This window comes from Vidua chalybeata, chromosome 10 (assembly GCF_026979565.1).
Source record: "Vidua chalybeata isolate OUT-0048 chromosome 10, bVidCha1 merged haplotype, whole genome shotgun sequence".
Classification (NCBI taxonomy): Eukaryota; Metazoa; Chordata; class Aves; order Passeriformes; family Viduidae; genus Vidua; species Vidua chalybeata.
Genome location: NC_071539.1, coordinates 25093227 through 25119287, shown reverse-complemented (window position 1 = coordinate 25119287; position 26061 = coordinate 25093227). Strand labels below are relative to the sequence as shown.

The window sequence follows — 26061 nt, the reverse complement described above, 5'->3', positions numbered from 1 at the left end:
GGGAATGATGACTTAGATATGTCATCCCATTCTTCCTACACACACATGCACATAAAAATCACCACAGCTCCCAGTTGTGACCACTGAATGGTGCCATCTTTATGTTTAACCATCCAATTCCACACAGGACCACTCTGACCTGCTGGTGCATCCCTTTCACCTGCATTTCAGTGGCTCACCTGGGGAATTTAATGCGGGAAGACAGCACCTTCTTCAAAGTGTCTGGCAGCTCTGCACAAGACATAGGGCTGAAAAGAGACCACCACTGGATCCTACTGAAACTGCAGGTGCACTACTCATAACACACCAAGCACAGCAAAAAGAGGGTCGGGCATAGAGCCAATACACACACTCTTGCTAAGGGCACCATCAGACCAGCACTTGCCTCTAGCACTCAGTGCCTAGAGACTCCACCTCTTACCTCATCCCCCAGACATGCTGTAGTACCTCTGCTCTAGCAGGAGAAACAAAAGGAACATCCATGAGATAATGAGAAGAGGGGATTGATAGAGGTTAAGAACTCTCCCAGACAGCTTTAAAATGCTGCCAGTGTTTCAACTTCCCTATCCCCCTTTCTGAAGGGAGAATCACTACGGCCACAAAATCAGCACCTGTGTATATGGGTTGGGGGAACTTCAAGTGAGAGAAACAGATTGCTCTTTAAAGCTCTTTTACATAACATGGCCACAGAATCCCTCAATGGCCCTTAAAAACACTTCAACCAGAAAAACACATTGGATGGCTGAGCAGCACAGAGGGAACAAAGCACAGCTCTGTTCTCAGCCTGACGTCTGTGAAACTTTTTAGATAGAAGTGGGATGGGAAACTCTCACGTTTGTGCTATGCAGGAAATCAATCAGGACTCCATGAGAAGCATTCCATTAAGGAATCAAGAGTATCCAGCACCTTCCCATCCTTCAGAGAGTGTGGGCCAGGATGGACAGCAGGCTTTGGAACACAGAAGATGAGAGAGTGGGCATTTCTGATTTTTTTTTTTAATGGGGTTGACACAAGAGGTAACCTTTAGAACATACTAGCATTAAAAAAAAAACACTGCCTATGTTGACACAACAAGGTAATGTTGAACTGTTTTTTCAAGGCTTTTTGTAAAAAAAGTATATGATGTACTGGGGGAACCACAAAAAGAAAGCTTTAGCAACCATAGCAACAAGAAAGCTGGCATTTAAAGGCTACTTGGATTTTTCCCTTTGTTTTTAAGAAAAGCTTGAATCTTTTAATAGAAAAATAGTATGTCCAGAAAGACATTTAAGTAGTTCTTGAGTAAATATCCTCTGCTTATAATGGAGCTCTCCACATGTCCCTTGTGGTTCCTTGCCCACAAGGAACCTGAACTAAGCAAATTCACCTGTAGGTCACCCCTTGCAAGGATACAATTATCTGATTTCTTAAAACATGAGCGAGTTGCTATTTTCAGTGAAGCACTGGATTTCCTGCTCTCTTCTGCTTTTTCAGGACAAGTTCCCTACTAGTGCTAAGTTCAATCTGTTGGCTTAGCCAACAGCTCTCTAGCAGAGAGCAAGGTTGGAAAAACAAAGAACAAGCCTGGAAAAACCCATTTCAAGGAACTGAAAACAGACTGCACTATCAAATCAGAACAAGATTAAAATTGCTCCATTTGAAGTCCTGGAAAAATGTAATTTAGCTTTAGGGTAAGTGTCAATAAAAGCACTCCACTATGATTTCACACCTTATGTCAAAGCTTTACTATTCTTGCTGCAGGTAAGTTAGAAGGAGGAATTTATTGCTTTTTCACACTGACAAATATGTAACTTGTGTGAGTTGTGAGGGTGTGTTAGCCTTGGAAAAATAAAGCACCTAAAATGTGGAAACCAACATGTTCCCCAAAAGTCACCCGTGCCAGGTCTCTTCACTGTCCAAGCGTTTTCCACAGTCAGAGCTGCAGCCAGCAAAGGCCTGGGCCTGGGAGAAGCACAGGCTCTGTTTACCCAGGTGGGACAGGCTCTCTTGCACCACTTCAGGAAGGAACTGGCACATTCATTAGCTGCTCTTTTGAGAGTTGCAGATGGCATCCCTCCAGCAAAACACAGTTTTCAAGTACTGACATGAAAACCCTGGAGACGAAATAAACGCACAACACACACCTAATATTAATAGCTCTGCTTCAACTGGCCCCGGTGCCCCTCCTTCAGACACTGATCCCACAGGACACCACATCAGGTACAAAACCAGCTCACTATCCCTTTGCAATGAACATATAGGCATACATAGAGACAAGCAGGGAAAAAAACCAAAAAACCAATCCCCCAGTGTGACAAAACAGGTCATTATTTTTAATTTAATAACAAAATACTTTGCAGATGGTGCTGCCATCACCTGTGGAGAAAGAGAGCAAAGCTGTGCTATCACTGTGGATAGCATGAACTGATCACCACAGGATGGCTGGGAACTTCCCTTTCTCAGAACACACCACCCACTACAGCCTCATCTCCAACACCATTTCAATTACATGTCTGTGCTGCAGGGCTGGCAATAGAGCCAATGCACTGGGGAGGAGAAGAGACATTTCTGGGGTAGCACAGCTCTCATTAAAACACCAGATGCCTTGCTCACTGTGAGAGAAAAGCTGCGTCATTTGGCTGTTTTAACTTAGTCTTTGTGTGAGACGATGGCAAGAAATATGCTCTAAACTCAGCTTGACTTTGGATCTTCATAGTCATATAATCACTGGGGTTGGAAAAGACCTTTAAGATCATCCAGCCCAACCATTAACCCAGCACTGCCAAGCGCACCCTAAATTGCGTCCCCAGGTACCACAGCTACATGTCCTTTAAACCCCTCCAGGGATGGTTACTCCACCACTGCCCTGGCAATCTGTTCCAATGCCTGAACACCCTCTCAGGGAAGAAATTGTTCCCAGCATCCAATTTAAACCTCCCTTGGAGCAACCTGAGGCCATTTCCTCTTGTCCTGTTACTTAGGAGCAGAGAACAAACCCCACCTTGCTACAACTTATTTTCAGGTATTTGTAGGGAGCAACAAGGTCCCACTAAGCATCATTTTCTCCAGGCTGAAGAATCCCATCATTCTTGCAATACTGAAGGCACAGCAGGAGTGCTAAAAAGTCAGATCCACATTTTTGAATTTTCAACATGCTGAACTGCTTATAACTAAACTGCAACCTCTTGTGAGACTAAACCCCAGTACAACAACAGGGACTTAATGTTCTTTAAGCTTGATTTCTTATCTTCCTTCAGTTTCTCAATTCAGCTCAGTGGTTTCTCACACTTTTCTCATGAGCTGTGGCCAAATGCTCCTCCTTCTGCAAGCAGCCCTTCAACTCCAGTTAGTGTCTATCCTCACACCCCAAGCAAACAAGCCACTCCCACCTACCTCTTGCAGAAGAAGCCTGTTCTCCAACATCCTTAGCCAAGTAGCCACCATCATCCAGTATCCTCTCCAGGCTGTTGCCAAGGAAAGTGGTGCAGAGTCCTAGGCCAGGGAGGCTGCAACTGCCTGATCCAGAAGTTTATCTCCTGCTGAAGGGAGACACAAGGCAGAGTCATCTGGCAGGATCTTGCTGATCCTGGCTACTGCATCCAGTCTCACGCCTTTACTGGGGCATCAGCAGCTGATGCTTTTCACTGAATTGCGGCAGGTTCCTGGCAGCTCCTGCTACACCAAGTACTTGAGCACAGCTTGCTCTGTCCAGGGAAAATGTGACAGAACACCTGGAAGCATCCCAGGCCAGCCCTGAAAAAATCAGGCATTACCACTTAGGTTCCTTTATCAGTGTTTGTGAAGGAGGCATTGGATGTAACCTCCAAAGGAGTGACCTCCATATGAATGGATCCAATTCCCCTTTTCCTTTAGGAAGTATACAACACATTAGATCTCCTGTCTCTTCAGAATTCAGGGTGCGAAGGGAGAACAATTTTGCTTTGTAAAGGACACAGCTTATTTTATTTTGTGGGTATGACCTAACAATTGGAACAGCATGAGGCAGGTCTGACAGTTTAATCTCATGGTACAGCTATTAAGTAACCACTTTTGTTTATGCAGAATTTAGGTAGCAGAAAATTGGCCATTGCTCAGACAAACCCCCTCAGACTACAACATATAGTGTTAGTGAGCATTGACGTGCAACACCATGTCATTCTCCAAAGGAACTGCTTGTATCCCTAGCAGAGATGGAAGAGGACAGAGACTGGACATCATGTACAGGTCTAGGGTGGTCTAGAAGTGGAAGGGAAGAGTGAAGAAAAAAAAAATAGACTTGACTAGTTATGCAGATAGATGGAGACATGTCATACAGACCTCTGTCAAAACAGGTAGCGAGAGGCAGACAGCAAAAACACTCCTCATGGATGCCTTATGTGGTCTTCAGAAACATGATCATGTAAATGAAATAAATTGTCCAGTATGTTTATAATTTAAACAAAAAGTAATGGTTTAAGACATACTGTCAAATGTCACAACAGTGCACAATATGGTGTCCTACAGGCAAAATAAAGCCAGAATATTTTTTGGCTTTAGTTAATTTTTAGGAAAAAAATGTCCACAGCAAACTAGGTCAAGATAACAAATCACAGTAAATAAAGCCTGCTATGTTGGTTCATCAACATTAGGTTCTGCAATATGTTTTTGGTCTAATTGGGATTCCACAGCACCCAGTAAACCTGGTGGGGCAGTCCATGTTAACTTGTAGGAGCAGGGCACCAGAAAAAATTCAACACGCCTGGATTTTGGAAGTTGCAACTGTGCCTGCAGAATCAGCCAATTAAGTATTCTCCTTCCAGGGGAGAAGTAAAGTGTTCCCACAAACCACACTGAGGTGTCGTTAATGCTGAACAAAAGTACAGTAGTACTCTTGAGCAGGAAAGGGTGATTTCACAGCACTTGCAGATGAAAGACAACACGCCCCAGAACACAGTATAAAAATATCCCCAAGCCTCCTGCTTCACAAAGTGATTCAATGAAGAGCTATAAATAAGCAGGAGAGAGTCAGATATTACAGTGAAAGAACTTGGTGACTTAGCGACACATCAAGCTGATTTGGATAGTTAAGATCAGTATGTCCCCCCAGCAATAAGATAAACAGGCATATAAAGAAATATATGCGCCTTTCCATGGCTCTTGACAAGGTAAACAGGAGAAGACTTTTCTATATATACTGATGAGATTATAAAAATGTGACCAGATGTCTTCTATGCTTCATAATAGTCCATGAACTCTCCAGATATCTGCAGAAAATGCTTTCAGGATATCACTTTGATTTGCTGCCTTCTGCTTCCCTTCACTAACATTGTTTCCCTTAACAGTGGACACAGATTGACTTCAAGCAGCTGTTCAACCAGAGCAATCCGATTCTCTTCATTTTAACAGGATAAGGAGGCTACAATTACTGCGTTAAGTTGAGGGCCCTAGAGGAATAGTTTCTTGCTTAAATAGTACTTGCACTGGCAATCAAAATCAATACAAAGTCAAAAATGTAGAACTTCCCTCTGTCAGACAATGCCTGTATTTCCAGGTTACTCACACAGCATCTTTAAAAGCTGATCTATCAACCTTCTCTTCAGTGCTCAGTGGCAGAACTTAACCAACAGCATAAGATCAGTTTTGTCTTATTTCATTTTATAATCCATATGAAGCTGGCAATAAAGCAATGGATGGTTTAAGGACTGGCTCAATGTGCTGGTTTTGATTCACTTGAACCAATTGCTGCGCCACTGGACCTATGACCAGGAGTACTCATTACTTGAACAAGGGCTGTTAAAAAAAGCAGTTGGTATTGGTGACCCACTGACCATCTGCTGGATAAATAATGCTACTTTATTTTTAATTTAATTTCAGATTACTACAAAAGAAAAAAAAGGAAGCTGAAAAGTATGAGAATAAGACACATCCAACATACAATAAGAAAAGGTTACATAAATGCATGTTTCAAAGTTAGAAAATGACACGCATTACCTTGTGGTGAAAGAATTTCACGTAGCCCAAAGATCCCCAGATCTGCCAGGGAGACAGCAGCACTGGTTCCAGTGAACCAAACTTGGTGCTGCTGCTGGACTCCAAGGTGAGCTCTGGGGATTTCACTCCCCCAGCACAGTGCTTCTGGGGCTGTGCAGGACTTCAGCGAGAGCCACCTTGCATCTCTTTTTGCATCAACTTCACAAGACCCAACTGAGGAAAGGTGTTTGGCAATTCATGTGCCAGACAGATGGGTGGGAGGAATGGTACTTGGAATGCTGAATAGCGTGAATGAAGCATTTGGGGATGGATTCGAAACATTATATAGTGAGCATGGTGTACTGACAAAATCACTGTCGCTAGAGAATCTGATTATGCATTAACAGAGCAGCCAGTTACTTAGGATTTTACCCTGGTTTTGACTCTAGCCTTGCCTCTGTAGCCTTTCAGCAGACACCACTACTAAAAGTCAGTCGTATTTACACCATGGTGGAAAAATGCATTGGCAAGTTGCTAAGACTAATTAAAAAAAAAAAAACTGACAAAGTAAAATTTAATGAAGAGACAGGGGACTAGAGAGTGAACATTATTTAGATGTTTGTGGAGGAGTAAATCTACCTTTAACTCTCAAAAAGTCAAGATAACTATGCAGCTAAAGTTTAATACAAATTCTCTAATTAATTTTATTTTCTATATATGTCTGCAGGCAGAGGAGAGAAATGGGAGATAGAAACAGGGAGACCTGTAAACAAGAGACAAACTGAACAATGTTGGCATTCTGCATTTTTAGTGGGGTGTCTGGGATAAAATTATTTTCATTCTCCTTTTTTTTGCTCAGATTCAAAGCAACCACCAAGGGATGGAGATATCTCCAAGTGCATATTCTGTGAATTTCCCTAAACAAGCTTTGTACTTGGGATTTGTGGAATCTGACTTAGTTGTTCTCCCTTATTTATTGTCTGGACTACCGTAACACAGCTTTAGCTTTCATTAAGGGTTCTTAAAACAAATCTGCCTTGGCTGAAAGCTTCTTTATAAATTTCATGCTTCTACATTGCTTTTGGTTTTCACTCTAAATTCTCTTCAACTTTCTGTCCATAAGATTAAAAATGCAGAGATACACACAACCATGAGCATCACTTTTCACAATTGCCAGCACACGCACAGTCCAAGTAGATCTTCCCTAAAATTTCTATTTCTGCAAAATCATTTGAGTTACATCAGAGAAACTTTCAAGTCTGTGACACCAGATATAAGTGCTCACACTACATCACTGACATCTATTCATGCTGCTGGGTCATCAGTGCCAGTGAACTGGGGATCAAGGTGGAAAACACTGCAATTGTCACTTTTTTTTTAACCACCCAATAAATTATTTTTTTTCCCCAGTGACCTCTGCATGACCTTGCACAAGATGTTTTCTCTTTCTTTTACTTCCCCTCTACTTTTACTTGGAATTTATCATCTTTAGGAAGGGCCTGTCTACGAATAGGCACAGCACATACCACTGTGATCTCTCATTTCAAAGCAGTAAGTACTGACAGCAAACGATGACAAAGGTCTCCAAAATTAGAGAAGATGTGGTATAAGAGATTTTGCATTGCCTCTTTAGATCCCCGACAACATGAGAACTTTTCTCATGTTCGGTTTAGAGCTAGAACAATGCATGCCCAAGAGTGTTTTACAGCTCATCAATGCACAATGCAATGTTTTACATTTACGTTTCTGTTTTACCTATGTTTAATAAGGCGGTTGTGGTGAAAAGTGAGGGAAGAGGAGCACAACAGTACAGGTGGGAAGGTGAAGCGGGGCAGGAAGAGACCCTGCAGGAGATTTCTAACCCGCAAGGACGAGCACCCCGAAGGGAAGTGACCCCAGCACTGCCGCTCCTGAGCCCTGCCACGCAGGTACACAGCCCCGAGCGTGCCACCCGGTGGCAAACCGAGCCGGCAAACACCCGCTGAGGGCACAGAGGAACCGGCCGGCCCTGAGGGCAGCGGAGGGGAGGGGGTGTCCCGGCCCTAAACAAACCCCCAGAGCGGCACGGGAAGCACAGCCAGGACGGGGCAAACAACTCAAACTGACCAAAACCAGCCCACAGCAAACCCGGTGATGGGCAGAGGGGTCAGGCCGGGCCGAGCCGGAGGAGCAGCTCCCCAGCACTCCTTCCCTCAGCCCGCAGGAGATGAGCGGACACCTCCCCTCCACTCCCCGCACGTCTCCATCTGTTCGGGGCATTCCCGTTTTCCCTCAGCGGAGGTGGCTGGGGCAGCCACGTCCCTCACACAGCCCCACCTGTTCCCCACGAACAAACCTCACCCTGTTACACCAGCTGGTGTAACAGGGGTTCATAGTGGTCGGGTTCATAATGCACCCAAGGAGCCCCAGGCGTGCAGCAGCTCTCAGGTGAGGGGATGAGCTCCATGAGCCTGGCAGCCCTGTCTCCCCCTCCCTTGATGAGGGTGGCTGGGGCTGTGTCCTCTCCATCCTCCTGTCAGGGACAGGGGTATCTCATGTAGGATTTGTATTTGGGAGGGCTGGAGTTATGCTGGAAGCAGTGATCTGGGTTCCTGAGCTCCCCTGAGGGGGACACGGCCATCTGGCCAGCTCCTCCTGAGAGGGCCTGAGGTCATGTACCTGGGCATTGTCTGGCCCCATGTCCTGCCCCTGTCCCCTGGGGTTGGCCACCGTGTTGGGACAACACTTGCCATAGCCTTTCCTTCCACATGTGGGCTAGGTTCAGGAGGGAGCGACGTCCTCTCCTGAACCCGTGGAAAGTGTACAAAAACACATGTAAGGTCCTAATCAGGCACCTGTGCCTTGGGAACAGCCAACCTTTTTGAAGGCTGGGACAAAGCCAGTCTATTTTCTAATCTATATTTGAGCCCCAAATTATCTTTAAAAACAATCTCTTTCTTCTCCACTTGACAGTCACTCAAATAGGTCAAACTCTCTAGATGGGTTTTTTATATATAGCAGACTCAAACCATATTGCTGTGAAGCTCCCATAGGGTTTGTACACCTGCTCTATTTAAGTACCTTTTAAGTATTCCAGTCTTTATTGATGTTTTTGTGAATTTTTGTGTGATAAGAGTTCAGCAAGCCTAGTCCTGGAAATCAGAGCTTACTAAGTATTTTTTCACCATCATTTTTTCCTCCTGTTTCCTCAGCTCACCTTCCTTTCCCCTGTTTTTTGCCTTGCCCAATGCTTTTGCCACTGCTCACTGTAGTGCAGATCTTCTTTCTCTCTCTGTGCTCATCAGCTCCAGTCTTGTTTTAGAAGAAGGAAAATGCCACATGATGCAACTGTCTAATAAGCTACTTCAAATAAATTATTTTATTCCATGTGGGAATAAATCAATGCAACAGATTCTGGAGCTTCTGACCTCTTTACAGGGCTTATCTTTGCCTTTGGTAGAAAATGAGAGGGTTTATTGCTGAAGGAGCAAAAGATAAACCAATATTATTTATTTTTCACCTTGCTGCTGGCTGTTGATTAGTGCATCTGGAGGAGGATGAGAAGCAGGATCAAAGGGGTTTGGGCACATGCATCTGCCTTAATATGGAAGTGGGCTTGGTCCAGCTGTCTGGCATTAGAATAGCCCTTGGTATAAATTGCTTGAATTAAGTATCTAAGTCAAATGTGGATCTTGCACATGGTAGAACTGCTTAAAAGGAAATGTCTGAGGGAAGCCATTAGGAGAGGAAGAGAAGCTGAAAGACTCCAAGGAAGGTTAAACCTCACTAGAGAAAACCTGATAAAATAAATTCCCCCATCTTCTCCCCTGCTGCATACACAGATGTTTGTCAACACCAGTGGAGCAGGACAGATTACAAAGGAATTTCTTCCAGAGGATATCTTCAAAGGATGTGCACAGATGTATTTTAAAATAAATTGGGTGGGTATTGAATTCACATCATTATACTATATGTAAATGCTTGTTTCTTCCTTAGTGGGTGACTCTTGGGGATCCTTCTCTCATTAGGTCCCAGACAGGAAAAAAAGCACTTATTCCTTAACTGGAGAACTGTGTAATCTGTTTTTTTCATTAATCAATTAGTCATCATGCACAAAGGCCATAAAGTCCAGCAGGCACCACTATCCAATTTCCCGTGGATTGTCTCTCTTTGGTGAATGCACAGTAGTTATCAAATATTCTTTATACAATAAAGAATGGGTTAAAGATGAACTTAAGCCTTCACCTCAGCTCATGAGTTACATGTACTCATAACTGCCTCTTGAGTGGAATAATAAATTTGTTCCTCTGTATAATTTGTACTGCAAAGGATAGTAAGAAAAAAAAAGCTGAAGTCTAACAGAGAAGCAAACCCAATATAGCCTTAAGAGAAAATATTTACCCTTCAATAACACAAAGAATTTTATATTTTTCTGTGTATTGTTTATTTTCCTGACAGATTGAGAATTTTCCTTCATATGTAATAATATAAGGTGTCAATAACAGGAATAAAATCTGAGAATGTTTTTGCCCTGTGACTTTTCTCTGGTGTTAGAGTATAACCTTTCTTTTGCTCCACAAATGACATTTTATAACTTCCTACTTAGTTTGCTCAGAACAAATCTGGGTTTTTTTTCCCTATCCAGGACAAACAAATGACTAAGGATGACTTTGTGCACTTTGCTTCTTTCTGTTATTATGATCTGCTGCTCTTTCTCATTTTATTCCTCCTACTCCCCTCCAAGACGAAGATGATGAGTCTGGGGCAAACAATATTGGAATTTGGTGGTGATGAATTTAAGTAAGAGGTTGAAAGTGGGAGGGGGGAAAACATCACCTCTTGTTTTGTTGCTTAGGGGAGGGAATATTTCAGCTGCCTTACACTTGCTGGGCATACTCCAGACCCTGCTGAGGAGCCTGGTTGAAGACTGCTACCAAAAGTTGGTGGTGCTCTCCCTCCTGAATGACTTTGCTCATGTCTAGACCTCCTTTCAGAAGCAGGTGCTAATTACTGATAAGAGGCAGAAGGAAAACTCCTCTTGGAGTGGAACTGAAAAACAGATCTAGACTGATTATTTCAATAAGAGGACATTGTAAAGGCAGAATGATTAGTAAATAGCATGCAAGAGGTCAATGAATATCTGTTGATATTCTAACAACAAATATGAGGAAAAAAATGTTCTGGAAGACAGCTTGGATCTAGGAGCATGATGGTAGGCAGTTCAACATGCTAAATGGAAATGGAAATGTTTACAAAGCAAGAGGGATATCAAAACCAGGTTAGGGTTTTGCAATGGTTCAGGAAATGTGCCCTGAATGGGATGGGACAAGGATGTTGCGGACCCTGGATCCATTGTTACAGCAAATTCAGAGCAAAAAGTGAAATCCTGGAGGCAGATGAAATATACACCATGAAGGACTGATTCCATTATTCTCCTTTATGAGTTTGTAAGTTTTTTTGAATTTACCTTGTACCTTTGTCTTTTCTACTTTCTTTTCTGAGACAGGATATTTTACACAGAGATGGGCCACCAGTTCACCCAGGAATGCATAATTCTTTAGGTCTTCTTCTCTCTGGGACTCCTTGAGTTGTGCAATTTTGGTGGGGTTTTTTAAGCTTTTTGTTTGTTTGTTTGTTTGTTTGTTTTTATTTGGTGGTTTTTTTTGTTTTTTGTTTGTTTTTTTTGTTTAACCTTTTAATTATTATTCCTTCCATTTCCTGATTTGCCTTCTTTATAAACTTTATGCTTATTGATTTTTGAAGATAACCATTACAGACGTGTGCTCATTACCATGTACTATGAAGTCATTTGGGAGTTCACAAAAGAATATTTGCCCAGGTAATGAGGGCTGACAGTTCACTGACCTTTGCTCATGTGACTACACAAAGTACTGTCTCATACCATCAGGAAAGTGAAGCACCTTGAAATCAATTATTATATCACTGCCTTGTTTTGATCTCAGTAAATGATGAATTAAGCCCTTTTATATCTAACCCAGAGTCTGTAATTCAGCCACTTTTACATTTTCTGCAGCCTTGTGCCCCAAGTCTGGCTCCCCAGAAATGCTAGCAGAAATACTCCGTCTTTATTTTTCCCTGTTTTTCCCTATTTTCACAGATTTGTTGAGGACTACAAGCTTAGGTATCCACAGAAGAGTGTCCATTGTAGCTGGCCAGTATGAAATGTTCCACAGTGGTTTGTGCATTTGGCTGTTTAAAGCGTGGCCTCAAGTGATTTCTGTGTCCTTTTTCAGGAGAACAAAGCACACAGCAGTGAGCAGGACTGTCTCTTCTCTTACCTTCTGTGAGATCCCACAGCCTTCTGCTGCCCGAGGAGCAAGAGGTGTGCCCAGAAACAAACCCCGAGGGACTGCCTAAGACATAGGAGACTCAGGCGTGTCTAATAAATTTGTTCACTGAGAGGAATATTCCACTTGTTTTAGGGACATTATTATTTTTATATTTAATACATTTTTTCCTTTTGAAATTGCTGTGTGAGCCAGCCCTGGAGTCTGCTAGATGAACCCGTGTTTCTCACAAAAGGATCTGAAGAAACCTGCAGGTGCATACAGGTGTTTCTGCACAGCTCGTTAGCTATACACGGAAAGAGAAATTTATAACAGTGCAGGACTCCTGCTGATCTGTCCACCTTCAAGACAAACCTAATTTCTGAGGCAGAGTTGACTACTGAATACTAGCAGGGCTGAGATGGCTCCTGGCTGCCAACATGGGCAAAAGGTAAAGGGACAATGACCCTAGAGGTGTGCTCTGCATCATCTTGGGGCCACCTTTCACTCTAGTATCAGTTTTGGGGGCCTCAGTTTGGAATGTAGCTGTTTACTGGGGCAAAGAGGTGACATTGACAGGTTTTTCAGTCAGTACAGGTTTGAATCTTGTTGCTGTTGCATGTGCTGCCATGTGTTTCTGTAAGGATGGAGCCCATTTCTAAGTTCTGCTCTGCCCAAGGATGAGTGATCAGGAGTTAGCAGGGAGCATCCAACAGGAGGAATCATATTCCTATTAGCTCATTTTGGTCTGGGCAACTATCAGCCTTGTGCTTTTGACTGTTCAGACAAAACAAGCTGCTACTCTTAGTTCCTTGCCTGTCTGTGGATAGAAACATTTTCTTGTGAGTAACATCAGAAAGTCAGTATTTACCAGTGCATTTACCCTGAAGAATTCCTGTTCTGCCTGTAAGAAAAGGTCAGGGAAGTAACCACTGTGTAGTGAGTTAGCACATGCTGATATTCTCAATTAGTGTTGATTTTTTTTTTGTTTGTTTTGATATTTCACCCATGGCAAATATAATTTCTTCTTTGCATAGAAAAAAACTTAAGGCTCTGGGAGGTGAATGAACGTATTAGTTCACACTGTTCTAATAGGTTACATGTCAGAGTAGGAGCCAAAAACATGAGTTCCCATTGTGGTTCTGACATGCAATGTAGAGTGCTGTTCCCTGAGGTTCATTTTCCCAGACAGACAATGAACTATGGGGCTCTTCATCTGAGGTTAATTGGAGTCTCTGCACCTTTCCTTAAATTAAAGAAATTCCCTGAGGAAACTGATGCACCAAATGTGTCTCAAGAACTGTACGTCCAATTTAAGGTGGAACTGAGAAAGACAAGTGCTAAACTGTGACCTCACCAGAGGAACACAGCAGTGCATACCAGGTGTTTGTGTACCATGGATGCTTTCCAGGGAAGAGCAAAGCCACTGCCGCTCTTAGAAGTTTCTAATTCCTGAAAGATCTGAGGTCGTTCACATCTTAGACCCAGTAAGACCAAGATACTTTCTAGTTCTGCAGACCAAGTTATTCTGTAATGGGAAATATTGATTTTGCAGCTAGAAAAGTCTACCCGCTTCTGGCTGAGAAAACAGAGGGCAGGCACTGTAACAGTTTGTGTGATAGGATAAGGGAGCAGCCTCCTGCTGCCCCGGCACTTGCCTGAATCAACAATTAATGAGTCATATGAAAAGGAAGGCCTTTAGTTTTTGAAGGATAGCTCTGAAACTGAAGGGTTGTCTCAGGCACAATTCATTCCTTCCTGCTCCTGGGTGGAGGAAGATCAGCAGAAACTCTTGTCCTTTTCTTCATGCCCTGTGGGCTACCTGTGGAGCATCCCTAACATTGTCTGCATGTACCTTAAAAAATGGAATGGCAGCATGATGTGGGAGCCAGTGAGAATGCAGGGACAAAACATGGGGTCCTTCTGTGAGAGACACCCTGTGTCCTCACCCCCTTGGGATCAGGGTGCAGTGCCTGTGGGACCAGGGCAGGCAATCCCAGAAGGATTGAGTCTTCTCTGAGGGTTTTCAGGTTCTAGGTGTTACCTTGGATCTGTGCTGCAGAGACAAAACTCCACAAGAAAACACAGAGTAACCGCTGTGAGTGAACAGGGTTCACATCTGGTGTAATCTCCTTCTGCTTGCTCTGGCAAATTCCTTGCATCCATATGTTGTTTTCTTGAAAACAGGCAAGATGGAAAAGTAGTAGTCTGTGTTTGTAGGACATAATCCTGTAGGTGTAGGACATGGGTTTCTCTTCCTTTGGAATTCCTTACTCCTTCTAAAGTTAACTCTGAGTCTCCTTGAGGACATAATAAATGCAAATAAAACCTGTCTTTTTCTTACAGAAGCAGAAGTATTTTCAGTTTGCTCTTTTAGGATGGTGGTAGTTTATGTTGGGTTCCTGAGTTAATCATGACAGCGTTCTTTCCAAAAAATGACTGTTTATTTTCAGATGTAAAACTAAAGTGTAGGAAGTCTTCCTACACTGAAGTCACAGTGCCTCTCTCAGTATCATAAGGCAAAACATCATTCTGGTAAGTCAGTGGTTGTATTTGGAGCTGTTCCATATTGGAACTCCTGGGATAAGGTAGGCTAAATGCATTATTTTTTACCTGGAGTTTGGGTATGACCAATTCAAAGCCACACTGACATATTGCTTGTAACTAAAACCAAACAACAAGAAGAACAAAAAAAACCCTAAAGAGGAAAGATTTAGATTCCTGATAGGAGAAGCATTAAATGGATCCTGTGTCATTAGGCTAAGCAGAAGAGCCAGTTACTCACTGCAATTAAAGATCTTCAGTCCAAGATATGAACTCCAGCACCACTATTAAAGAATGTCCTTGAGGCACCTCATCAGATCTGATGTATTCTCAGATTTTTTGGAAAATACATATGGAATCAGGTGAGAAGCAAAGCCTTTAAATAACCCTACAAATTTGAAGTGTCAAAGAAGCACTTTTAAAACATCTTTGGGAAAAGAAACAACATTCTTTGAAGTGGAGGCAGGTTGGATTTCAGAATGAAGCAGCTTTGCAGATTTAGACACCTGCTTAATTAGAGGATGAATGTGAAATCCTTAAAAGGTTTTTATGAGGCAGCACTTCAGAGAACAAGCATCCCTTTAGCGTCGGCAGAGAAGAGCTGTTGGCTATCATCTTTGGAGCAGGGTCAAAACCAAATATATGAGCAAAAAGCACTCTCCATACATGGTGGGACAAGCTGTATGCAATTCCTGGACCTCAAATAGGAAGCCTTTTGAAAGAATCAGGGACAGCTGGAGTCATGGATGCTTTAGGAGGCAATATGCAAATCATTATGCAATCAAAAACCAAATTGACTAAGAAAAAAATGGGTAGGTAGACAGGAGGCACATAGTCACGTAAACACAATCAAGGTACATTTTGTTTGTGATACTGTTGTGCTTCAGTGGTCTGCCTACAGTCTTCAACCAGTAGTACCAGAACAGGAAGTAAAAGAGAGAAAACCTTTCCCATCAACTTCTAAGCAGGAAAAAACTATCTGTTTTGACAGAGCAGCGAAGAGATGGTCATGGAAATGAGCTTTAAGAAATGCTTTTAACAGCGAAGGTCTCTGCTGTGTCACTTTAGGTAGCGACATCTGAAAAAAAAATACGAGATTTGTTTTACCCCCTTCAAATGAAGGAAAAGTGCAAAGTTTGTAACTGACAAGTGATGAGAACATCAAGCTGACAGAAGGGAGTTCCTTTTTCTAGTACACTGGCCTATATGAAGACAGAGCAGCAATGTGCTCCTAATCAAAACCATGAGAAAGGCTTTTAATAGGGCACACAGTGATTGCAAGAACTCAGTCAAGAAAGAACTCAGTTCTGACTGTTTATGTAGGAATGGAAGTTTTTTGGAAAAATCCTACATGTTGTGGGAGGTGTGTGGCCTTTACCCAGGAGACCACTGCACGTATTGCATCTCTTCAGGGGTACTGAGAGCTCCCAGGAGAGCAGGTAGGCACCTTTACACCTGACTGTACTTATTTCAAGAAAGGAAGAACAACAATAATGTAGTTATGTGCTGAAGAAATAGACCTTTCTTTCCCAGACTATGGCCAAAATACTGAGTTACTCAGCAGTTCTCAAGGTCTGTATCCTTTAGTTAAAGCATCATCTGAACAGATTAAAATATATTTAAGATTTTATAAGCTTTGTAACTTGCATCACTGATGATGAAAAACATTCAGAGGGAAAGAACACAAATTTTAATAGATGACAACAATTCCCTGCTGGAAATTCCTGTGGATTATTCCACAAATTAATCCACAAATTCCTGTGGATTATTTATTTTTACTCCCAATCGCAGTTCACTGTCTTTTACAAGCCACGCTGTTTAACTTTTCAAAGTAGCCTTGTTCTTCTTTTAAGACATTGTTCTCAGACTGTTTCTTTAAATTGTCTGTATCATATTCAATGCTGAAAACAAACGGAAGAAAATTAACAAATTTATGCAATAAAAATATAAGCAGATATACTGCAAATAAAACATGTGCTTGGGAAATAGAAATACATATTAGAGCTTGAATACAGCTTAGGGCAAAACCAATCTATTTTGAAACTTAAAATACCGAAGATACAACTAATGTAAGATAAAAATGGAGCAGCCTATTAATCCCTGTAAAGTAAAATGAACTAAAACAGACTAGGAGGCCATAAACTAGTTATTTAAAAACCTAAATGGCAAAGCACATATTTTACTAGAGTTTCTATCCCAGTGTAGTGTAAACATTCATGCTGTGTTAGTTCTGATACCAAAGAAGAGGAAGTAGCTGTATTATGCAACAAATTGCAAGGTTTGGTATACTGGCTTCCATTTTTATTCCAATAGGGCTCCATAGAATAAGTGGGATACAAGAACATTTTCTGTAGTATTGCTGCTCCAAAAGCCTGCTCCCATCTGCAGCTGCAGTGTTTTGGAAGGAGGTTTCAACCCTGTTGCTCACCCCTAATGCAAAGGCTCAAATAAGTCAGTTAAATGCATCTTCTCATTTTCCAGTGAGCCCCCACTGACTGCCTGACTGCTTTGTGGACTTGTCTACAGCTTTTGCCTACACATGGTTTGTCACCTGTGAGCCATAATCCTGAGCTTTTTTCCCAGCCCAAAACAAAACTAAAGGGTAGATGTGCTCTACCATGACAACCAGGTAAACTCTGACACTTGCACCAAACCCAACCCCAGTCAGGGATCTGTGTCTTTGCTGAGGCCTAACATCCTGATTTGGTTTCCTTCTAAGCTGGGTGTTTAGCATAATATAGAATAATTGTTTCTGTTCAGAAGAAATTTAATTTCTTCACTGTAGAACTGCAGCAACTCAGGAATTTGTCATTTTGCTAATCTGGAAACTCCTGGATAGTTGTACCTGAAACTGAATGCAAAGACACACAAGCTTCAGCTGAGGCAGAACACAGCTGCCTGCCCTCTGCTATGTAAGCTTCCCTGAAGACATCAAAGCTACCATCAGTCTTCTCCAACGAGTCTTGCTTAATTTTTGAGACCAGTTCAAGACCTGGATCCTGTTTTAACATGAAACAGAAAAATCAGACTTGATCTGCCTCAAAGCTTGATGGGTATCAGTAAACTTTCTTTGAGAAAGAATTTCTACCAAAGGAGATACTCACAGAATAAATATCTCCTTGTAGCCCAGATACAAAGGTGTAGAACCAGCTGCTTCTGGAAAAGACCCCTGCTGTGCCCTAGAAAGGGAAAATGCCAGAAGACTTAGGGCATCCCACGTCTTACAGATTTGTGTTACAGGCATGAGACACTGTCTGATCAGTGGCTGGGGCAATGCAAAAGTCAAGCAAATTTTGTAATCCCTGCTGTTACTCTTGATTTTCTGCACCTGCAAAAAGATGGGCAGGAATTGCCATTCTTGGCCTAGATATGTATGTCAGGGTAAATTTACATTGTTAAACTGAAATAAAGAAAACTGCACTATCTATAGGAGCTTATAGTCTCTTCCCACATTTCACACCTACAGAAAAGTATCTTTATTTTTGATTTCTTAATTTTGTATGCATGGAGACTGTAAATGTTTTTTTCAGATCTTCTTTTTAGAACAATCAAGTTATTTTCCTCAGTATTTTGTGCATTTAAATAGAAAATTACTATTTACCTAGAAGCTTCCTTACAAGATTGAAGCTATCCGGTTTAATTTCCACAAGTTTAACACAGTGTTCTCAACTTCTGAACTGTATATTATGTGTACAGAAATGTGAAAATTACACTAGTATCTATATTCTTGAAGTCTTACTGCTCTCCTTTTTCATTACTGAATAAAACAGGCTACAAATCTGGGATACTGTAATTAATTATGGGAAAGTGGTATCAGACTTTCTCCATCTTAACTGCATTTAAATGTCAGTAACTATTTTAGGTGCAATTGCATAAAAGCCTAGCCTAATTCATAAACCCAGAAGATGTATGAAAAGGTGCTTTTGCATTCCCCTGAAAAGTAATTTTTATAACTGTGTATTTGCAAGGAGTTTGCAAAACTAGCAATGCATTTATTTTTCAAATGAATTGTCCATAGCCTGTAGAATAATTCAAACAGGTGCTAATCAGGTGTACAGAAAGGCCACTGAGGACAATTTATATATCCTTCTGCAAGAGAAAAAAACCTGAATAAATATTAATTGCTTATATTATACAACTAATTATTTTTAAGATGGCACTAAATTAACTGCAAATATTATAATTACGAAGTACTGGGTAATTTACCAAAGATTAATTGAAATGATTAAGTGCAAACAGCATAATTTTGCATTTTCTACATGAAAAAAAGGAGACCAACGTGGTTGTTAGTGGGTATTTAATGAAGCACTTCAAGCACATTGTGAGAGCACCAGTGGCCTCTCTTTGACGTGCTCTTCTCCTGGAAAGGTATTACAGGATTTCCATGGGGGTAAATCCTTGTAGTGTTGGTAATGACCAGAATGCCTAAACCAGTCTATTTTAAGGACAGTGACATGGAGTGACACAAAAATATTGCATTATGGTCTGTCCAGCAGTCTCTTCTCAAAGCTACAGCAGCTGCAGCTGCTTCCTGAGTAAGGACTGAAGCAGCTGCACGTGCAGTTTCAATGCATTCCTTGCAACTGGCAAAAGGACATCCACTGCAAGCAAGATACTGGAAATATTACTGTGCATAATAGTTTTAACTCACTTTGCTGAATTCAGTACCAGCTTCCTGCATGCAGGCTTCCTGCTGTGCTGTGTGAAGGGCCAATGGTGATGTACCTGGAGAAGGGAGAGGGACTCGAAAACTTGTTCTAGTCCATGGGTGATTTCTTTCCTAAGGGTATTCTCCATGTTAAATGCAGGATCTTTTTCTGAATTTATTCGCTATTTATTACAATCTCTCGTCCAGTATTTATTTTTATGGTGGCTTAATATTTAATACAATTCAAATGTAGTTATTTAGAGAGTGACAATGGAACACAGAAGAGAATTCAGTATTGAGAATAATTCTAGACTTCTGAGGTGATGGGAGGAAGATAAACTTGTGTTCTTTTTGACTAACACATATCAGAACAGTAAAGACATTGACTGGAAGATGTTTCACTTTTCAGTGACACATATGCCATATGTCATTACAAGAAGCACAGAGAGCAGTGAAATGCTATAAATGAAAATAAATGCTTTGTACTTATGCCCAGTTGTAACATAAAGCACTTAAAATGTGCAAGACAATGTCTCCTACAGAGCTAAACTTGACCACGTGAGGAGACATGAGGAAAGCATACATCAACTGATTTTCCCTTTAAAATGAGTACACTGCTTATCAATTTCCAATAAAAAGCTGTAATCCCTCTGACAGCATGCTAGATAGGACATTTTGACTGTAAACTCTCTTTAATGTGAAGAGTTCCATTCAGGAATGTAGGAACTTTCTGGATTTTTTGTCCTACTCAATATCTCACTTCAATGTGTGTTTCAGCTCCTTTCACTTGAATAGACCTTGCTTAAACCTAATAATGTGTAATACTGAAAATCTCAGTAAATATGGGCAAAAAGGCTTGACTAATATTAAAATCAGGTCTGTACACAACATCCATTAGGACAACATGAAGAAGACTCATACAGGATAAGAGAGTCAAATTTTAAATTTCTCTGTATGTTGCAGTCTTGGTACCAGAAGGGAATAGGTAAATTTTAAACACAGATCTGATTTAAGAGATCAGAGAGACGTGAATCTCACAGCCAAATACGCACACGCACAGAGACTCTGAAGTCAACGCAGCTGGACGGTTCTATTTGTGTGCCCTTATCAAGCTCTGACAGACATTTTTACCTCAAAAGGTTCATTACTGAGAGATCAGAATCACAGTTCCTTATGCAATAACGAACCTGCAGTAGAAGAGAGGGCACAGCACTGGCAATGTGCAAGCCAGAAAAAAGTGCGAGAGGGCAGACTGTGTAAAGCATCTAAACTGCAAAAAAAAAGTCCAATTCCTAGCAGGTGGCTGTGAAGTTGTCTGAAAGTGCAGTCTCTTGATTCTCTGCTGCTCTTTGCCTGGCCAGTCTCCAAGAGATGATTTGGAGAGGTGTAAAAGCTGCTTGAAATTAGCTGAGAACACTGGGCTCAGGGCTCAGAGCAGCCAGCTGGAAGCTGCCATGCCCTGGCACCCTGCAGCCACCCATGCCTCTGCCCACCCCTGCACATCCTCCCCTGGCACTTTCACAGCCAGGAAGGGGACTGGGGACACACAGACCTCAGCCTCTTACAGGAACACAGAGCCTGAAGAGCAGTGAAACACTAAGAACTGACACTGTGCCCATGGCAGCTTTGTCTGATTTGGTAAAAAGCCTGCATCACTACCAACAGAAAATTGTACATTGATTTTACTCATAAATGCAGCAGTTACTTTCCAATGCTGGCATTCACAAATGTGGGCACAGCAAAATATTCAAAGAAAATCATACCAAAACAATAAACAATCAGAAAGCAGTGGCTAAATACAATTCATAACTGTTAGGCATGGCTACAGCAATGTTCTTAGACTGGTACCTTATTTTACATTGAGATTACATAGACAAGTTCAAAAGTATTTTGAATTTAGACTTTGTAATTACATCATAATTACAGTGTACAGCAGGTATATTATTCGTCTGAAAATGAATGCTTGCTTTATCTGACACAGCCAGTTGGTTTTACTTTTGTTGGTATAGATGTTTTGTTTGATGGAAAACATTTGTTTATAAATATGTACATGTAACTGATCCTGAGGGAAAAATATATCATAAACCACCAGTAAAAATAAACTGCACTGCCCTTTAAAATGGCACAATTTTTGATGCTCATTGTGAACATATTTCATGCTGGTTTGACCAGAACTCTTCTTACAGTGTAGAAGTGTTTTTGCATGAAATGTATTAATTGATGTAGAGCCCTCTTCCCTCATCCTGCAGCAAGTTGTGTCTATCAAAATATTGGTGGAATCCAATGAAATGAGTTGATTCTACCTCATCCCACGATTTGAACTTGTTGCGTTTGTTACAGAAACTTTTAAAGGGTTGTCTTGTTTAGCTTGAGAGATCAATAAAAATATTCACCAACCAATCCCCAAATCCAAACCCTTGATTTTACAGAGGTTTCTGTTTAGCAAAATTATGACATTTAGCAACAACAAATAACTCCCTGGGTGAATTACTGCATACTTGCCTCTTGTGGGGTTTCTGCAGCTTCCTCTGCTGCAGCTGAACACGTGGCTGGCAAGATTGCCGCTAAAATCTTTTCCAGAACAGACCTCAGAAACACACCTGGCTCTGGCTGATCGTGTTCCCTCTCTGCAGGTGAGAAAAATCTGAAAACTCCAAACTGCACAGCTGATATCTGGCAGGATTGGAGCCCAGCCCTGAAACCTTATCCATAGGAATCCTGACGGACACTTTCAGTGCCTGAATGATGACTGAGCACTGTAAGCCTGAGAACAGGAAATCAGTAGTCAGGCTGACAGGCATCAGACAGGAATTGCTCCAGTGAAGCCAGAGTGCTTGGTGGGGCAGGTGGTGAGTGTGAGCACCCAGGGTACATTCCTGTTTGTGCACAGAGAGCTCCTGTCTGACTCAGCCATCACAGTGCAGGATTCTCTAAGAGTGCCAGTCATTACAGAGTCCTTCCAGTGCACAAATGATGGGACCTGCACACCTGCACAGGTAAAACAGTACTTTTCCAAAGGGCACCGAAAATGAATACAAGAAGCAGCATTTTTAATTATGATTCCATAGATTGGTGCAGCTCAAAAACCTTGGAAAACACAGGAGAGCCATTTAAATACTTGTGGGAAAACTGATTTTCACTGACTGGACTGGAAAGCACTCCTTGAGAGTAAAATAAAGATATTAATATCCTTATTGTTGCAAAAAATTAGAGTTAAAATGTAAAATTCTTGATGTTAATGTAAGTATCTTCTCAATTTTATTTCCTTGTTTCAATATTACAATTGAATTATCTTTTAGAAAATTTAGCTGCTGCCACTTTAGAGACACTGCCTTTGCAGCTGGGTGCATCCACAGTTCTGATCATACCTTTATGTCATAAATATGATCTAGGAACCAAAACTGGAAATGAAACTCAAGCCCCACCTTTGCAAACAGAATTAGACATGTTCACTGATACTATCTGGAAACATGCAAGTGTAGTGAGCCTTTGTTCACTTTATTGTCTGCTTGTTCTGTACTATTGTCACCTCCTGTGTGGTGACACCCAGCAGTAATCCTGGCCCATGGCACCTTCTTTGAGTCAGGCTTCTATAATCAAAGTTGCCAATAAAATGCCTGAAGCTGGATTGTGAGACACAGGGCTCTTCTTTTGAGTAATCTCAGTGACTGGGTAACGCCAAGTATCAAAGAGATGTTTTACAAAAAACAAAGGCAAGTGTTTTACATTAAATCTTACAAAACTGTACATAAGAATAGTCTACAACATGAAAATGGCCATTAAACGGTTGTAATAGTTGAAATGAAATGTAGTAAATATAACAATTCTAATGTTTCATATATTTATCATATTAATCACTGTATTCATACAGTTGTGTTTGTATACATATATTCAATGGCACTATAAACAGTTGTTGGAAAACACACATCAACTCTTAACCCATTAGAAGTTATAGTACTTTTTCATCCAAAAAGTTAAAATGCATCAATGTATCATTGACTTAAAAAAAATAGCCTTATAATATAATGCACATTTGACATTTTCTAGGGTAGCAATCAAGATGAAGCATAACAGAAAATGTGCTAGATTTCAGAATGTTTTACATTTACACCTAAAGTGATACAAAATTTTAAACATTAAATGTAATTAAATAATACACAGTTTATGAAACAGTTGATTTCAGAGATCCATAATGCACAAAATCTAGTTAGTGTCTAATGGGAGTTCCCAATAATTTATATCTCTGGGACCTTTATGGAAAACTTAAGTTGGTTTCTGTGTAACATCTTATAGGCGAAGTAAGTTTGAAATGAATTATCTTTTTTTTTTTCTTTCTTTTTTTTTTTTTTTTCTGTACAGAGCTGCATTCAAGTGGATAAAACATTATGATGTTTATTTATGTTTCCCTTTGCTGGACATTCATCCAATAAGCCTTGAGCATATGCTTAAGCATCTGGTAATGACATTTTGTGGGGCAGGGAAATTCACTATCTATGTCTCTCAGTAAACAAAGTGGTTCTATTTTTTTCCACAGTTAAGGCAACTATACTGATATATTAGACACACCATATGTTTTTATGTTGCTTCCTACAATCTAAACAATAAGAGTGAAAAGAAGTTTCAAACATGCTTTGATCTTCTTGACCACTCAGGAATTTCATCAAGCTGGTAGAGAGCACTTCACCCTACAGGGGAGCAACCTGGTACCTGGGCTGGTGGGAGGTGTCCCTGCCCATGGCAGGGGGGCTGGGACTTGATAACTTTAAGGTCCATCCCAACCCCATAACATTCTATTATTCCATGAACTGTAGCACAGCTTGTTAGCTGTTCACTTAAAAAAACAAAGTATGGATTGCCTTGAATTTGAAGACTGACCGTTCATATAACTTACCAGAAAAATTAAACAAATAATCAACAGCCAGTCAGATTCTTGCAAACGAAATTGATAAAAACAGTAACACACACATACACAATTTCTGTGTTTTCAGTTATTTCTACCCCATAACTTAAGCTACGCAGACCCTTGTGATCATCCTTGCTGTACCTTGGGTGGGCTTTGCCAAAAGCTATCTTCAGACATTTGGTATCTGCCAACTCCAGCATTTCACTTCTTACTTATCCTAATAAATCACATCAACTAGAGAGCCATTTCCATTTGTTTGCAGTCGGGTAAGGCTGCAGGTATCCATGATAGTGAAGAGGAGCACTAGCACAGCATCTGCAGGGCAATGCAGCTACAGGGGACAGTGCCACAGAACTGCTAGTGCTGCCAGAATAGCAAGGGAGGGACTCAGGGCTGGGCTGCTCCCATTGCCAGTTACACTGTGTTTGGAGGATGACTTGACAGTGCTTGTGGTGGTTGTGGTGTCAATCTTTTTCATGGTTGGTTTTGGTTCATTTCTGTTTTCTGGATGGGTTTTCTTGTCTTTGAGTATATCTGAAAACATGAAAGTAAACATGAGATTAATCACACATCTTTTAAATAGTGCTTGAACGTATTTAAATATTGCTGGAACGTGGTGTACACTCACTCTGAATAACTAAAACATGGATGGAGACTGATGGGGCACTTGCACTCATGTTTTAGTTGGGCTCAGCATGGCTGCTCTGTCCTCAGCACTCACTGTTTTGCTCAACAAGTCTCCTCTGCCTGCCTGGTGGCTTCTCACAGACACAGCCTGAGTGGAATAACAGGTATTCTGCATTGCAGTGGCTGGGCTTAGAACCTGATCTTCTCTCACAGAAAGTACCTTCAGTGTCACCTGGACTGGAAACTAGCTCATGCTTTAAAACGTGGAGTTAGGATTAAGTGGTTTTGTAACATGCCACAGTGAAACACCCTCCAGGCTGGTGGCTTGCTGCAGGAGATTGGATACTGACTTAACAGAATCCCAGAATGGTTTGGGTTGGAAGGGACCTTAAAGATCACCTTGTTCAGCCCCCTGCCATGGGCAGGGACACCTTGCACTATCCCAGGTTGCCCCAGGCCCCGTCCAACCTGGCCTGGGACACTTGCAGGGATGGGGCATCCACAGCTTCTCTGGGCACCCTGTGCCAGGGCCTCAGCACCCTCTGAGTACAGAACTTCTTCCTAATATCTAATCTAAATCTCTCCTCTTTTCATTTAAAATCACTACCCATCATCCTTTTCACTGTCTGCCTGTGTAAAGGGTCACTCTCCCCCCTTTTTTATAAGGCTCCTTTAAGCACTAGAAGGCTTCTCCTTCCGGATGCATTTTGAGACAATGCCATGTATTTTCATATAAAGAATTGGATTCAGAAGAAAGTAGGAGTAGCCCTTTATTGCAAAAACATGGATTTGTTTTTTTATAGGGAGAAATAATAAATCTTTGGTTATGAGGACATTTCCAAGCTATTTGCAAATATTACTGAGACCATATTGCCCTTAAACCCTCTCACTGGCATTGTGGAGAAAAAGCAAACAAACAAACAAAAAGACTATTTCATCTGCTGAAGGGATGATGATTTTATGATCAATCTGTAAAAGCATACCTGAGTGCTCAGAAAGAACAAATGCCTACCTGGAAGAATTTATAATTAACAATAAATGTTCAGGTCCAAGTTTAAAGGTTTTGTGATACTAATGAATGCAGTGCACATACAAAAGAAAGCAAAAGGCATGGATTTGTAAAGCAGATGAAACATCAGTCCAAT

At 41.3% G+C, this 26061-nt stretch overlaps 1 protein-coding gene across 6 annotated transcripts in view; it reads right to left on the bottom strand.

Annotated features, from left to right (window-relative positions):
• Nucleotides 1-3414: 3414 nt before the first annotated feature.
• LOC128793205 (glypican-5-like) overlaps nt 3415-26061 on the bottom strand; it is a 434089-nt gene continuing 411442 nt past the window's right edge. For 5 of the 6 annotated variants that reach the window (XM_053952307.1, XM_053952309.1, XM_053952304.1 and 2 more), the window contains one exon: nt 21051-24823. In XM_053952307.1, the coding sequence (XP_053808282.1) occupies nt 24621-24823 (203 nt within the window). In that variant the 3' untranslated portion in view covers nt 21051-24620. Of the gene's footprint in view, nt 3519-21050; nt 24824-26061 lie in introns of those variants that run through there. The other variant, XM_053952306.1, reaches the window with a different exon arrangement.